Genomic DNA, 15,506 nt, shown 5'->3' on the forward strand with positions numbered 1-15,506 from the left:
ATCTTGGTTCACTGCCACCTCTGCCTCCCAGGGTCAAGCGATTCTCCTGCCTCAGCCTCCCGAGTAGCTGGGATTACAGGCATGTGCCACCATGCCTGGCTAATTTTTGTATTTGTAGTAGAGGCGGGGTTTGGCTATGTTACCCAGCCTGGTCTCAAACTCCTGACATCAGGTGATCTGCCCGATTCCGCCTCCTGAAGTGCTGGGATTACAGGTGAGAGCCACTGCATCCAGCCAGATCACGGACTTGAGTGACCACTAAAAATGTGTCACTAATCATTTTTATGAAATCTCCAGCTCTGCCTTTACTCTCTCCTCCCTGCTAAAAGCAAGTGGGTTCGCAAAAAACCTCCTGGGTGTTTCCTTACTGCAACCATGGCTTGGATCTTCACGCCCGCATCCCTGACTGCTGTGTAGCGCTTGCTGAGGTTGGCAATTCTTCCATCCAAGTCTAACAGGGCCTCTTTCTTATTGTCCTTTCTTTCAAACAGCAGGTTGGCCGACCAGTCCTGGAAGGAAAGCACAGGAGAAAAGCTGTTCTGGAGAAACCGCTTTCCATTGCACTCTTTTGCTGCATTGCTTTTGGTGTGTTTCCTCACCGCTACCTAATCTTGGATTGGAGTCTATTTCTGCATGATCCATGCCCATTAGGGGCCACTAAGGACCTGTGCCTAATTGACTGTTGACCAGAGAGCCTTAAATAATTTAGCTCAAAACCAAAACCAGGGCCTAGGGGAACCAGAGAGAGACCATTGAGATGTTTCACTCAATTGGGCCAGAATGGGGTCTCTCTCAGGAAAAGAGCATCTAATTCTCTTTTTCGGGGAATGAAAGGACCTGAGGTTCAAGGAAAGTGTGGTCAACGCTGGGTGGATCGTCCACAGCTGCGAATGGAGGGCCAGGTGGGTGTAAGTCCCTTTTGTGGGGGCCACTGACCTGCTGACAGGGGTGGGAAAGGGTAGAGAGTAGGGTCGGGACCCTGGCTCCCCTGCAAGTAGGAGTTCTACCACAAGGGTGGTGGCCACTTGGCCGGGCGCGGTGGCTCACACCTGTAATCCCAGCACTTTGGGAGGCCGAGGCAGGAGGATCACGAGGTCAGGAGATCGAGACCATTCTGGCTAACACGGTGAAACTCTGTCTCTACTAAAAATACAAAAAATTAGCTGGGCGTGATGGCGGGCGCCTGTAGTCCCAGCTACTTGGGAGGCTGAGGCAGGAGAATGGCGTGAACCCGGGAGGCAGAGCTTGCAGTGAGCCAAGATCACGCCACTGCACTCCAGCCTGGGTGACAGAGACTCCATCTAAAAAAAAAAAAAAAAAAAAAGAAAAGAAAACAGAAAAAAAAAAAAAGGTGGTGGCCACCTATAATTATGATCTGGACTTTACTGTTATCTGTCATTAGATTTTGTTTTCCCTATACATCCCCATTAAAGTGATACATATATGGTAACAAAACACCTAATAAGAAAAGTTTTTGACAAAAGAAAAAAAGGTCTTTGACCCATGTCTCCCTATCCTCCATCCCATCTCCCAGCTGGAAACATGAAGGAACCTCAGCTTTCCTTCTTCTCATGGCTGCCTGTCACTCTGATCATTTACAGACTCTACATCGATTCAGCCATTTCTCAACTGTTTGTGACTCCGGTGTGAACATTGAAGACTAGATTACCCACTTCCCTCCTCTGTCCAGTATTTGCTATTTATGTGGCTACTTTTAGTTTTTCTACTGATGCTTTTGTGTGAACATAAATAATATGATTAAGCCTCTGTGTGTACCTTATTGGAAGGATTTCCGTTTTTCATTAGCAGTTTTATTGCTTCACGGTCAGAAAAAACATGTTTTGTGTATGTTTTAGTCGGCTTGGATTACTATAATCAAAATACCATATCCTAGGGGGCTTAAGCAACAGACATTTCTCCCAGGTTTGGAGGTTAGAAGTCTGAGATCAAGGTGCTGGCATGTTTGGTTCCAGCTGAGGGCTCTCTTCCTGGTGTGCAGACGGCGACGGCGATGGCCGCCTTCTTGCTGTGTCCTCACATAGTGGAGGGGCAGAGTGAGTTCTCTCGTGCCTGTTGCTATAAGGGCACAATCGCCTTCATGATGTCACTATTCTCATGTTCTAACTGCCTCCCCAGGGCCGTGTCTCCGAGACCCATCACAGTGGGGATTAGGGCTTCCACAAAGGAATGTTTGGGAGTCACAAACGTGCAGTACATGGCAGTATAATAACGCTGTTAGGCTTCCCATTACATTTGCATTCTGCCCATTTTTCAGGTCTTCTAATAGATTTTGCTTTTATTTATATAGATATATTAACCATACTCTCATTGGGAACACGATATTTTAGGACAACTATAACTTTTATATAGATTTTACTTGATCATATATGTTTAGCTAACTATGTATTTTTGCCCCGAGTTGCTCTTTGCTGATTAATATTTTGTTGTATATGTGTATGTATGTATGCAAGGATCTATATATGTCTGTGAATAAGATTGCCATTTGAAATTGCTTTTTTCTTTCTTAGAAACAAGGTCTTGCTCTGTCACTCAGGCTGGAGTGCAGTGGCACAATCTCGGCTCATACAGCCTCATCCTCCCAGGCTCAAGTGATCCTCCCATCTCAGCCTCCAGAATAGCTGGGACCACAGGTGTTGCCCAGCCTGAGCAACATAGGAAGGCCCTGGGTTCAAGCAATCCTCCTGCTTTGGCTTCCCAAAGTGCTTGGACTACAGGCATGAGCCATTGTGCTCAGCTGTGAGAACTGCCATCTTTTAAAGGTCAAAAATGGTCAATTATTGGAAGTTTCATATGGTTTCACCTACTTGTCAATCATTTTGTCTTCAACCTTTCCATTTTGCTTCAGGTATCTCTTGGAAGTAGCATATAATTACGTTTTTAAACAATCAAATCTAAATATTTTGCTTTTAAATAATTTATATATACTATAATGTTTGCCCTTTGTTATCATGTCTTATCCTTTCTGCTTTCTGTTTCCCTTTGTTGTGGTATTTTGCTTTAGAAACTATAGCTTATTTGCTTTTATATTCTTTAGTGATTTGGATAGGAGAAATCCTATTTATAATTCCGCTAGTACTTGCCATTAAGCTTATTAAAGCTATCTTTTAAATATTTCTCTAATTTTGGAAATAAAAATTGCAGCTGGGAGTGGCGACTCACGCCTGTAATCTCAGCACTTTGGCAGACCAAGGCGGATGGATCATCTGAGGCCAGGAATTTGAGACCTGCCTCACCAACATGGTGAAACCCCATCTCTACTAAAAATACGAAAATTAGCCAGGCGTGGTGGCGCATGCCTGTAATCCCAGCTACTTGGGAGGCTGAGGCAGGAGAATCACTTGAACCCAGGAGGCAGAGGTTGCAGTGAGCCGAGATTGTGCCATTGCTCTCCAGCCCAGGTGACAGAGCGAGACTTCATCTCAAAAAAAAAAAAAAAAAAAAAGGAAAAATTGCTTTTGATTCCCATTATCCATGTTTAGGAATTTAGGATATGGTTAACTTCCCTGCTCTACCTTTTTTCATCCTCCTAACTTCCAATTATCGATCACATTTATCACTATGGATATGGTTTCTACCATTTATATTTTTCTACAAGTATTACTTTTGACTTTGGAATGTAACCTTTCACAACCATATTTATCTCTTTATATACTTCTCTCTTTATATTTAATTGGTTCCAAGCTCATTGCTAGTCCTATTTAAATGGTAATTCTCTCCTTGGTACTCTAGAATGTGGTTGATCTATTGGTGTCCTGGAATACATCCTGGAATAGGTTTCTCAGGAAGGGTACCTAAATGGTATTTTTCCAAGCCCCTGCACGTGTGAGGATGACTTTACTATTGCATTCACAGATAATTGTCAGGAGCCTTTCTCAAGACTGGCTATTTTCGTCATGTTCTGGAAATCTATGTAAAGTCAAAAGGCTACCTGCTTGGTAGAAACACGTAGAAGATTGTTCTGTATCCTTGAGATTTAAAATTTTGGTCAGAATATGTCTACACATGTAATCTGGCCTGGAAATCAGTTACCCACATTGACCTCCACACTCAGGGCTTCAATTTTTTTTCTCCCCAGCTTGAGAAAATTTTCTTCTATTACATGTTTGTTCACTACTTTTTTTTTTTTTTTGAGACAGAGTCTTGCTCTGTCGCCCAGGCTGGAGTACAGTGGTATGACCTCAGCTCACCGCAACCTCCACCTCCCAGGTTCAAGCAATTCTCCTGCCTCAACCTCTCTAGTAGCTGGGATCATAGGTGCATACCACCACATCTGGCTCCTTTTTGTATTTTTAGTAGAGACAGGGTTTCGCCATGTTGGCCAGGCTGGTCTAGAACTCCTGACCTCAAGTGATCCGCCCACCTTGGCCTCCCAAAGTGCTGGGATTACAGGTGTGAGACACCATGCCCAGCCTATTATTTCTTTAGTCACAACTATGATTTTTATGTCATTCCTCTCCATCTTACACATTATCTATTGTTATTTCCCTTTGCATATTAGCAATTTCCTAAAATTGTCCTCTATTTAATATATCTACTGTCACACAGCACCAGTTCTAGTCTAACTGGTGCTTCAGTATATTTTAATTCTTCTTTTGCAGTTTTGATTTTCTTAGCCATGTCCTTTCACTTCTCTGCTTTCCTCTCATTCTGTTCTTAGTTCTCATTCTGTTGTTATTTCGTAGATGTCATGGCCTTTTTAATTTAAGAAAAAAAGTCTTAGGTTTACTAACTGAATAGCTTCAATAGGTCTGTGTTTTTCTGAGATACCAAATGACTTCCTCCTCTCAAATGGTGCATGATCTTTGAACAACCTCCTTTTGGTCCTCACCCCTTTGCTGTTCTCCTGAGTGCTAAGGGCACAGCCTGACAATGCACAAACTCCAAACAGGAATTATTTATTCCAGCTCTGATGGACTGAGTTTGAACCATTTTCTTTTCCAATTGTTTGCTCTTCTCAGAAATTCTAAATGATCTCTACTCAAGGGTTTGTGGGGAGGTTGGGGAGGGAAGTGGTGGAATACTATGTAATCTGAAGTCCAATTGTAGCGGGTGGTTAAACGGAGCAGGGTGGGTGGGGCATCATGATGATGTCATTTTGATATGTTGATAGAGAAATATAGCTTAAACATGATCATTTAAAAATGAAATAGGGTTAACCAGGTGCAGAAGCTCACACCTGTAATCTTAGCACTTTGGGAGGCCAAGACAGACAAATTGCCTGAGCTCAGGAGTTCAAGATCAGCCTGGGCTACATGGTGGAACCACATCTCTACTTAAAATACAAAAAATTAGCTGAGCGTGGTGGCACACACTTGTAGTCCTAGCTACTGGGGAAGCTGAGACACTAAGAGTCACTAGAACCCAGGAGGTGGAGTTGCAGTGACCCAAGATCATGCCACTGCACTCCAGCTGCAACAGAGTGAAACTCTGTCTCAAAGAAAAAACAAAAAAGAAAGAAAAGAAATAGAGTTGCAGAGTAGACACTGCAAATTAACAAGAGGAGACATTTCTTAAAACTTCCTTTTGGATATATTGCTGTAAGTGTTTTTGCACATTAGAGCATCAGTGACAGACCAGACCACCCAGAAGACTAATGAAGGATTCCCCCAGTGCTCTGGAAGGAACTTGAGTTAGAACTGTACTGCTTCTGTACTGAGCAATGGGCTTCTCCCCAGTGGGGGTGAGTCTTGTCAGATCTCTTTCCCCCCCTTGCTACTGGCGCTGGCCTGGCACAGAGGGGGCCTTGCAGAGCTCACAGCAGAATGGAGAACTGAATTCCACAGAGCAACTGGGCTCTTTCTGCCCTGGGACCACTCTGATATCATCCTACCGGTGGAGAGCACTGCATGGCAGCTCCCACTGCCCCCCGCACATCACAGCACTTTCCATGGGCCTCTATGCAGGCTGGTTTGCCCCAGGGCAGCCCCAGGCCCCCACAAAGCCCCGCTCTGTGCTCTGCCCCTTGCTTACCTTCATAGCCTGTGAAATTCCTTCTACATTTTGTTTTGCCTTTTGCATCCTGTTCTGCAAGTTGTGCAGAATTTCTCGCACCTCTTGAATGTACTGAAACACACCTAAAATGGAAGTGTAAAGGAATCTTATGAAATGAACGATTCAGGCTGGGCGCGGTGACTCACGCCTGTAATCTCAGCACTTTGGGAGGCCAAGACAGGCAAATCACGAGGTCAGGTATTCGAGACCAGCCTGGCCAGCATGGTGAAACGTCATCTTTACTAAAAATACAAAAAATTAGCCAGGCGTAGTGGCAGGTGTCTGTACTCCCAGCTACTCGGGAGGCTGAGGCAGAGGTTGCAGCGAGCCGAGATCATGTCACTGCACTCCAGCCTGGCAAAAGAGTGAGACTCCGTCTTAGGGAAAAAAACAAAAAAAAAGAAAAGAACAATTCAGCAGGATGAAAACTTTTCTTGGGTTGGCTTAACACTCATCACTACGAGACAGCCCTGGGAAAACACTCCTCCTATTCTGGAACACGATTCCCAGAAGAAATTGTTGAGTGTTCTCTGAAATGAAATACCAAGGAATCGGCCCGGCGCGGTGGCTCAAGCCTGTAATCCCAGCACTTTGGGAGGCTGAGACGGGCGGATCACGAGGTCAGGAGATCGAGACCCTCCTGGCTAACCCAGTGAAACCCCGTCTCTATTAAAAAATAAAAAAATACAAAAAACTAGCCGGGCGAGGTGGCAGGCGCCTGTAATCCCAGCTACTCAGGAGGCTGAGGCAGGAGAATGGAGTAAACCCGGGAGGCGGGGCTTGCAGTGAGCTGAGATCCGGCCACTGCACTCCAGCCTGAGTGACAGAGTGAGACTCTGTCTCAAAAAAAAAAAAAAAAAAAAAAAGAAATACCAAGGAATCACAAATACAGTATCCCTTTAGACATAGGGTTTGGAGAATATGTGGACCCTTCACCCCACGTAGGAGCCCCAGACTCCTCATGTTAAAAGCTTCCACCTCTGGGAGACTCAGAGATGGGGCCAGGGGTTCGGGGGCCTTCTGCCTCGTCCAGGGGTAGAAGGAAGGGAAGGAGGTGCTTGTGACTACACTTCTTTCTACTTTCCTGACATCTGCCCTGAGTTAGCCAAGATGTGCACTGGCTGTGCTCACCAGCTGTGCATGCTCTGTGCATGCTTGCTAAACCAACAGTAGAAACCGGGCCTCCAGCAAACCCAGTTTGGGAACCTTGGAACCCCTTGGCAGTTTCCAGGGAGTCTTCGCTGGATTTCATTTGTAAGTGACACAGATGGGCTTTTTCTCTTTTTTTGGTTTGATTTTTGTTATTTTTGGCCTGGGCAAGCAGGTGGAGATAACTATCTTTGAGCCCCCTTGCAGTTAAAGCAGATCCATGCAGCCAGGAGGCAGAAGTGGCCACTCCAGTGGTGTTTGAGGACAGATGCTGGGCAGGTTGGACCCGCAAGTTTAACCCAAGGTGGGAGGAATGTGGCCTCCGTACCTTCGCCATTCCAGAATAATGTCGTTTCAGCGCTCAGTAATTTGACATCGATTGCTTCCAATTCTGACTTTATTAGTAGAAATTCTACTGCCTTCACTGTAGTCTTTATCTGCAAAACAGAGGTTACCGGTTTTGTTCCCAGTCCAACCAGATTTTAAATTGTTCTCTGGTAAAGACTTTTATTCCTCAACACCAGCTAATACGGTTTGGATGTGTGTTGCCACTCAGGTCTCATGTTGAATTATAATCCCCAGTGTTGGAGGTGGGGCCTAGTGGGAGAAGACTGGATCCTGGGGACGAGGATCTCATGAATGGTTTAGCACCATCCCCTCGATGCCGTTCTTGGGACAGTGAACGAATTCTCGTGCAATCTCGTTTTTAAACAGGTACAGCACCTCCCCCACTTCTCTCTTTATCCCAGCTCCTGCCAAGCGGCGTGCCTGCTTCCCCTTTACCTTCCACCATGATTCCAAGTTTCCTGAGGTTCCCCCAGGAAGCAGAAGCCACTATGCTTCCTGTACAGCCTGCGGAGCCATGAACCAATTCAATCTCTTTTCTTCATAAATTGCCCAGCCTCAGGCTTTGGTTTTTTTTTTTTTTTTTTTTTTTTTTTGAGATGGAGTCTTGCTCTGTTGCCCACGCTGGAGTACAGTGGCATGATCTTGGCTCACTGCAACCTCCGCCTCCTGAGCTCAAGCGATTCTCCTGCCTCAGCCTCCCCAGTAGCTGGGACTACAGGCACCCACCACCACACCCAGCTAATACTTGTATTTTTAGTAGACACAGGGGTTTCACTGTGTTGGCCAGGCTGGTCTTGAACTCCTGACCTCAGGTGATCCACCTGCCTCGGCCTCCCCAAGTGCTAGGATTACAGGTATCAAGTATTTCTTTATAGCAATATGATAACAGCCTACTACCCCAACCGAGCCAATGATGATTCATGTTTTTTTGTTTGGAAATCATATTTCAGGACAGTCCAACTTTTAGAATGACTTTTATCACTGAGGATTTATGTACACAGCTACTGTTTTTATGTTATAGTATTCCTCTTTCGAGCCCATACCTTAGCTAGTTGAGAATCAACCGTGTATATGTTGGTTCAAAAGTAACTGCCGTCTTTGCCATTACTTTTAATACATAAATCCTCGGTATATAATCCCAAACTTTCTATGTTTGGTATCTTTTTATGATTCTAAGCCAAAGAAATACATGTGGATCACTGAGCATTTCTGGGCTCAGACCTTTTCCCTTGGTCATAAATCGAAAGCTCAAAATCTTTTTTTATTTTTATTTTATTTTTTTTTGAGACGGAGTCTCGCTCTGTGGCCCAGGCTGGAGTGCAGTGGCGCAATCTCGGCTCACTGCAAGCTCCGCCTCCCGGGTTCACGCCATTCTCCTGGCTCAGCCTCCCGAGTAGCTGGGACTACAGGCGACCGCCACCTCGCCCCGCTAGTTTTTTGTATTTTTTAGTAGAGACGGGGTTTCACCGTGTAGGCCAGGATGGTCTCGATCTCCTGACCTGGTGATCCACCCGTCTCGGCCTCCCAAAGTGCTGGGATTACAAGCTTGAGCCACCGCGCCCGGCCAAAATCTTTTTTTCTATTTAAATAGAAAAAAATAGCTGGGAGTGATGGTACATGCCTGTAGTCCCAGCTACTCAGGAGGCTGAGCCAGGAGAATCGCTTGAACTTGGGAGGCGGAGGTTGTAGTGAGCCGAGATTATGCCACTGCACTCCAGCCTGGGCGACAGCATGAGACTGTCTCAAAATAAATAAAAATCATGTAACATAAACCAAAGCCCAGTGGAAATAAAATATCCATCACCAGCTGTTCTGAGTCACCACTATCTTTGCTGCTGCTATTTGCAGGAATAATGAAGACTGGCTTGAACCATGTTTGAATATTAAAACACACTCATTTAATTCTGTTCCACTTGGAGATCTTACATCAGCAGTTGTTGGGTGACAACAACTGCTGGTGTAAGGTCTCCAAGTGGAACAGGAGACCAGGACAGAGATCTCTGACTCTCTGGCTCACTCATTTATCCCAAGCACATACACATAGCAGGTATTCAGTAAGTATGCAAGTGAACGAAAGAATGAATTTGAGTGAATGGGAAGATTTCCCACAAAGAGCCACATCTCTGAAACACGAGAACTGAAACTTGACAAAAAACCAGAAGAAAACCAAGCTGCATGGGGAGCACCAGCTCACCTCATTATACCAGCCAACGATCAGCTCCAGGTTGCCCACAAACTTCCGGAAAGTTTCGTTCTCTGAGAACAGACTCTCTGCACTGTCTGGAATCTCTTTCTGTTGCTGGAAATTCAAATACTTGACTTCTCTCAGAACTGCCACCAACTAAATGATAAATGAAGATCAAAGAACATGTCAGCAGGTCATGTCAACAGTGCCATGTTCAATCAACAGAAATGAGCATCTGCCCTGGGATGTTTTGACAGCCTGGGGGATCTCAAAGTTGGTGAGAGGCAGTGGTTGCTGGCAGGACCAGGACGTTTTCACCCTGTTGGCTGATCCTGAGACAGAAAGCACTGACATCATCCTCATGGGTGGATGAAGTCACCCTCATGGGTGGATGACATCATCCTCGCAGTTGGATGACACCATCATCGCAGGTGGATGACATCATCGTCATCACCATGGGTGGGTGACATTATCCTCATGGGTGGATGACGTCATCATTATAGGTAGATGACCTCATCATCACCATGGGAGGCTGACATCATCCTAATTTTCTTATCTCTGTCCTCTCCTACCTACTACCCCCAGGAGATTTCGAGTGACTTCGGGTCTTCACTTGTGTCCTCCTTAGGATCTAACCTGCCCTTTTCTCTCTCCTTTCACCTGGTTATGACCCAAGAGATCAACAACAGGGACATCCCTTCCAACAGTGCTTCTGGCCACAAAGCTATTCTCAAAGTTGAGATAAGCTCCATGTTGCTGAATCCCCTGGTCACATCATGGGCCTCATCTCATGGGATCCCCAGCAGCTGGCACTCTTTCCTCCTGGGCACACAGTGTCCTCCTGGCTTCCAGGACACTACACATTCCTGGTCACCATTATTAGTCTTTTTTGATTATCTCAAGATGTCCATGATGGGGAGCCATAGAGCTTGGTCCTTCTCAATTTACTCTCAGTTGTGTGAGGTGTGATGTCATCCAACATCATAGCTGCCTTGACCAGCCAGCCCATTTGTCATCTCCACTGAATGAGGTGTGATGCCATCCAGTGTCACAGCTACAAGTACCATCTCTGTGTGGCTGGCTCCCAAATGTATGTCTCTAACCCCAGTCTCTCTCGTGACTTCCGGACTTCTGTATCCACCCGCCTACTCAGCTCCTCTGTTTGGATGTCCAGGTGACATCTCACACCCAACGAGGCCAAAGCAGAGCAGCCCATCGTCCCCTGTGGCCTAGCACCACCTGCCCTCTTGGCTGATGGCAATTTTACCCGTCTACTCACCTGACCCCAAAACACTGGGACTGACTCCCCTCTTCCAATCGCGCTCCATTTCCAACCCACTAGGAGTCTCCACGGCATTATGATCAAGTCCAGGAGCTCACCACCACCTTCACTGCTGCCACTCTGGTTCCAGCCACCACCTCCCAGCTGTCATCTCTTGCCTGGATTGTGGCAAGAGGCTCCTGATTTTCCTACAGTTTCCCCCAGCCCCAGCTCCCTTCAATCTACACACCTCACAGCATGGAGAAGGGTCCTTTACAAGTAGAAATCTAATCGCAGCACTCCTCTGCCTGAAACCCTGCAGGGGCTGCCATTTTGCTCAAACCAACCCCAAGTCCCTCTGTGGCCCATGGGGCCCTTCCTCATCACCTCTCACCTCTTCTCCTATGACCTCCCCTTTGCCCACTCCCCCACCCCACTGGCCTACTTGCTGCTCCTGGACCTCACCAGGCTCTCGTGTGCCTCCTGGCATTTAGCTGTGTGCTCTGCTGCAAGGCTGTCCCTTCCATCTCTGCTCAGTGGCACTCTGACCTCCCACAAGTCTCTGCTCACATCTAAACTTGCACCTGCCCCTTCCACCTGCTCTATTGATTTTCTTAACCTACTCTTCCTGCTCTTCCTTCTGTGGAACCTACTGCACCTTCTACAGTATCACATGCTTGACTCCCTCGTGAATGCTAACTGATCATCCTCCCCGCCCTCCTGCCGGGAGGTCGGCTCCAGGAGGGCAGGACAGACAGATCTCTGAATCTCTGGCTCACTCATTTATCCCAAGCACACACACATAGTAGGTACTCAGTAAGTATTCAGTGAATGAAAGAACCAATGTTAGTGAATGGGAAGATTTCCAAAGAAGAGCCGCATCTCTGGTTTCCCTGCCTTGCCGCGTGTAGGTTGGGCAGCTCTGGGGCTGTGATTGTGGGAATAGGGTTCCATCCATTGTTCTTCTGAACTTCCTGAGTTTTAGCCATGGAACCCACATCCCAAAGCCCACAAGTGTGAATTCTCTCCAGCGTGCCTGGCTTGACCAGCCAGCACATTTGCATAGATTCGGCAAATACTTTCCTTCCTCCCAATTTCAAATTGATGTTTCTTCTTGGGATCACATGAACGTTTTCAAGAAGATACTCATTGAAGCTACTGTCAAAATTGCTTCTGCTTTGCCTCATGTCTTAAATACACCCTGGACATACTTAAAAAGTGAAGCTTTAGGCTAACTGTGATATAAACATCGACCACCATAAATCCGCACTGAGGGAACCTTGTCAGGGCCTGCCCCCAGCTCCCAAGGAGCCTTTGACGGGTGCCCACTCCTGGCACCCACCGCTTTGCTGAAGTTGACATGGATGAGGTTGCTGGAGGCGTCCCGCAGAATTAGCGGCTGCCCCAGGTTGAAGTGGCAGTCCTGGTCCACGCTCACCACCCACTGCTGGTAGATCTTCTCGCGGTGGGACCTCAGCAGCTCCATCATCTCGTCATACTTCTGATAAGTCAACTTGGCCTCCGCTCCAGACATGACCCTGGAATCAGAGTGAGAAGGTGAGGCCCCACTGGACATCTCCTGTGGGGTGTCTTCGGTGTGTCCCATTGCTGCTGCCTGATCTGGGGTGCCGAAGTGGCCAGCCACCCATTTACTCAAGGCTCACAGAATGAATATGCAAACAAGCAGTGGCCAGACCAAATGTTCAAACGGAACTCGGACCTGTAGTCTGCAGCCACTGGCCCAGGAGGCCAAAATAAAACCCACGCAGCAACCAGCTCCCGACCACCAGGCCTGGATGAATGACTGCCAGCCCCTCTCCAACTTTCATTCTCCCTTCCAACCTGGGGTCAAACAGATGAAAGCAAATATGCCCCCCCAATGACTGCATAAAAGCCTCCCCACTGCCCGGTCAGCTGCACCGGCCTCCCCAGGCCAAGACCTCCAGCCAGGCCTCCCCTGCAGCAGTCCCTGTGTCCACCATGAAGCCTCTCTGGCCCCTGGCTGTCTGGGAGCCTCAGCCAAGTGCACGCAACAGTGGCTCAGCCGACTGCATACACACACAGCCCCTGCCTGTTCCTGCTGGGTGGCCTTCATGTCTACCAGGCTGGTAGGCAAGGGCGGGGACCAGCCAGATTCCCCCTGAGCACTCCGACCGAGAAGGCGTTCAGGGGGAGGAGGGAGGACCGGACAGGGTCTACCTCTGGGTTTTTGCTCTGGGAGGTGATGGTCTGGTCGACAGGAGGGGTGGTCCGGCTCAGGGATGGGAAAGTCCCTCTCGCTCTCCCGCGCCATGGAGGCGGGGTACCCGCCCCTGCCTGCCCCTGGCCAGGGCTGTGACTCACGGGTGTTCGATGTGCTTCAGGTGTTTCATGGACACCTCCAGCCTCTCCTGCAACTCCAGGCTCCACTTGAGCTGCCCGGCCACGGGAGGCATGTTTTTGTGGATCAGGGGAATGTTGCCCTCCTCGGAGGCTGCCATCTGGGCATCATACAAGATCTTGGCGTTGTCCAGCTCAGCGTCAAACAGCTCCAGCATGACTGAATACCTGGGCACCACCTCGGCAAGAATCAGGGGCCGCTCCAGGAGGCCCCCACACATGTACAGGAGCTGGGGAGAAAGGAGAAGGGGGCCTCTGCGCCTGAGTCCACTCCCCTTCCCCAGCCTGTGGCTGTGGACAGAACGAGCAGGGCCAGCCTTCAGAAGCGAGGGAATGTGCACCTTGCCAAAACAAAAGAATCCGTCGGAACCTTACTGTGTGTGTCAACTGACTCAGCGGGTGCCTCTGTGCTTTTCCCATTGACTTAGGCCGAGTCTGCAAATACTCGACTTGTAATCCCACAGGACAAATAAGTCCAAGACCTACGAGAGTTTTTTCTAAGCCCAGGAAAAATCAGAATTCTGGTGAGGAAGATTCAAGCAATTAAAGAATAGGCTGAGTACCATGGCTTACGCCTGTAATCCCAACACTTTGGGGGGCGGGCTGAGGCAGCAGGATCACTTGAGCCCAGGAGTTCGAGACTAGCCTGGGTGACATAGCAAAATCCTGTTTCTACAACGAAACATACAGAGAATACATGAAACTAGCTGGGTCCAGTTTTTGTATTCTTTTGGGTGTACTCTTATAATTTCAGCTACTCAGGAGGCTGAGATGGGAGGATCACTTGAGCCCAGGAGTTCGAGATCAGCCTGGGTGACATAGCAAAATCCTGTTTCTACAAAAAAAAAAAAAAAAAAAAAAAAAAAAAAAAATTACAAAGAACACATGAAACTAGCTGGGTCCAGTTTTTGTATTCTTTTGGGTGTACCCTTAGAGTTCCAGCTACTCAGGAGGCTGAGATGGGAGGATCACTTGAGCCCTAGAGGTCAAGGCTGCAGTGAGCCAAGATTGCACCACTGCACCCCAGCTTGGACAACAGAGTGAGACCCTGTCTCCAGAAACAACAAACCCAAAACAACTCCAAGTAAACAATTTAAAAATAGCCATAATGTTGCATTTATATACCCGGGCTTCTACTCTGATAAAGATAAATGGGGAAATGTTTTAGTCACAAGAATTATTCCTCTTAGGAAGAGCACTGCCGCTCTCAGGGGCAGCTCAGGCAAGAAAACCACCATCAGGAAATGTGTTTTGCTCTGAAAAAGCTCTGGGGGTCAGACCAAGTGGGTAGGGGACGAGAGACAGGGAAGACAATCTCACATGAAACAGGGTCCCCAAGCGCTGGGTATGAGTGGGAAATCCGTGCGAGTTTCCTAGGGCTACCATCATTTGCGCCCAGTGGGGCCAGACCTGCTGCGGCGAGCCTGAGTCTCAGACTTGCCCCAGACTTGGGTCTGAGAAATGTGACCACTGTCCCTAGAAATGGCCGCTGGAGGAAAGACCAAAACATGACCGCAAAGAAAGGGAGATTTTTCAGGTCCCAAAAAGTACAGATTTCCCAAATGCAAGACTGCAGCTATTTTTAAAATAATTGTATTTTTCAAAATTGTTCAAACCTTCCTGACCCAAATTCTGATTTCTCCTGGACTTAAAAAAAAAATTGTCACCCTTGGACCTATTTGTACCGTGGGTTGTACAAATGGAGCAGCTGTGGACTCTGAGGCAGACACGGAAACGCTGGTGTCCTGCCAGCTACCCGCTTCCTCCACAGTCGCCTGCTGACGTATGAGGTCACCAGTTTCACTTGTTCAAAGCATTGACATGGGGCAGTTGGGAAAAAAAATGTTCCTCTTAATGGTTTATGATCATCCTGTCCCAGCATTTTTTTCTCTCTCTCTCTCTTCCCATTTCTCTCTCCTCCTTTTCGTGTTTATATAGTTTTTGGCTTAATGACTTTTGGAAAGGAAGCGAATTCTATTTTCTGCCAAGAGAAGATCATGTGGAAAATTGCTCTAGAACGTTCCTGGCTGTGAGTTGCTGATAATGAGAACTAAGTCCGGAAGAGGCAGGGGATGGAAGGGACAGGAGGGAGAGAAACCCCAGGGGCCTACTGTAATTAGAGCAAAGGGCGGTCAAACCGAGGTGCGGGGGGGGGGGGGGGGGGGGGGGGGG

At 47.6% G+C, this 15,506-nt stretch overlaps 1 protein-coding gene across 1 annotated transcript in view; it reads right to left on the minus strand.

Annotated features, from left to right (window-relative positions):
* Positions 1 to 15,506, minus strand: part of DNAH17 (dynein axonemal heavy chain 17) — a 152,157-nt gene that overhangs the window by 125,510 nt on the left and 11,141 nt on the right. The window contains exons 11-16 of the mRNA XM_026455920.1: positions 13,299 to 13,564; positions 12,298 to 12,493; positions 9,704 to 9,850; positions 7,490 to 7,598; positions 5,992 to 6,095; positions 369 to 509 (exon numbers count right to left, since the gene is read on the minus strand). Coding sequence (XP_026311705.1) covers positions 369 to 509; positions 5,992 to 6,095; positions 7,490 to 7,598; positions 9,704 to 9,850; positions 12,298 to 12,493; positions 13,299 to 13,564 — 963 coding nt within the window. The remainder of the gene's footprint in view (positions 1 to 368; positions 510 to 5,991; positions 6,096 to 7,489; positions 7,599 to 9,703; positions 9,851 to 12,297; positions 12,494 to 13,298; positions 13,565 to 15,506) is intronic.

This window comes from Piliocolobus tephrosceles, chromosome 16 (genome assembly GCF_002776525.5).
Source record: "Piliocolobus tephrosceles isolate RC106 chromosome 16, ASM277652v3, whole genome shotgun sequence".
In the NCBI taxonomy this organism is placed as follows: domain Eukaryota; kingdom Metazoa; phylum Chordata; class Mammalia; order Primates; family Cercopithecidae; genus Piliocolobus; species Piliocolobus tephrosceles.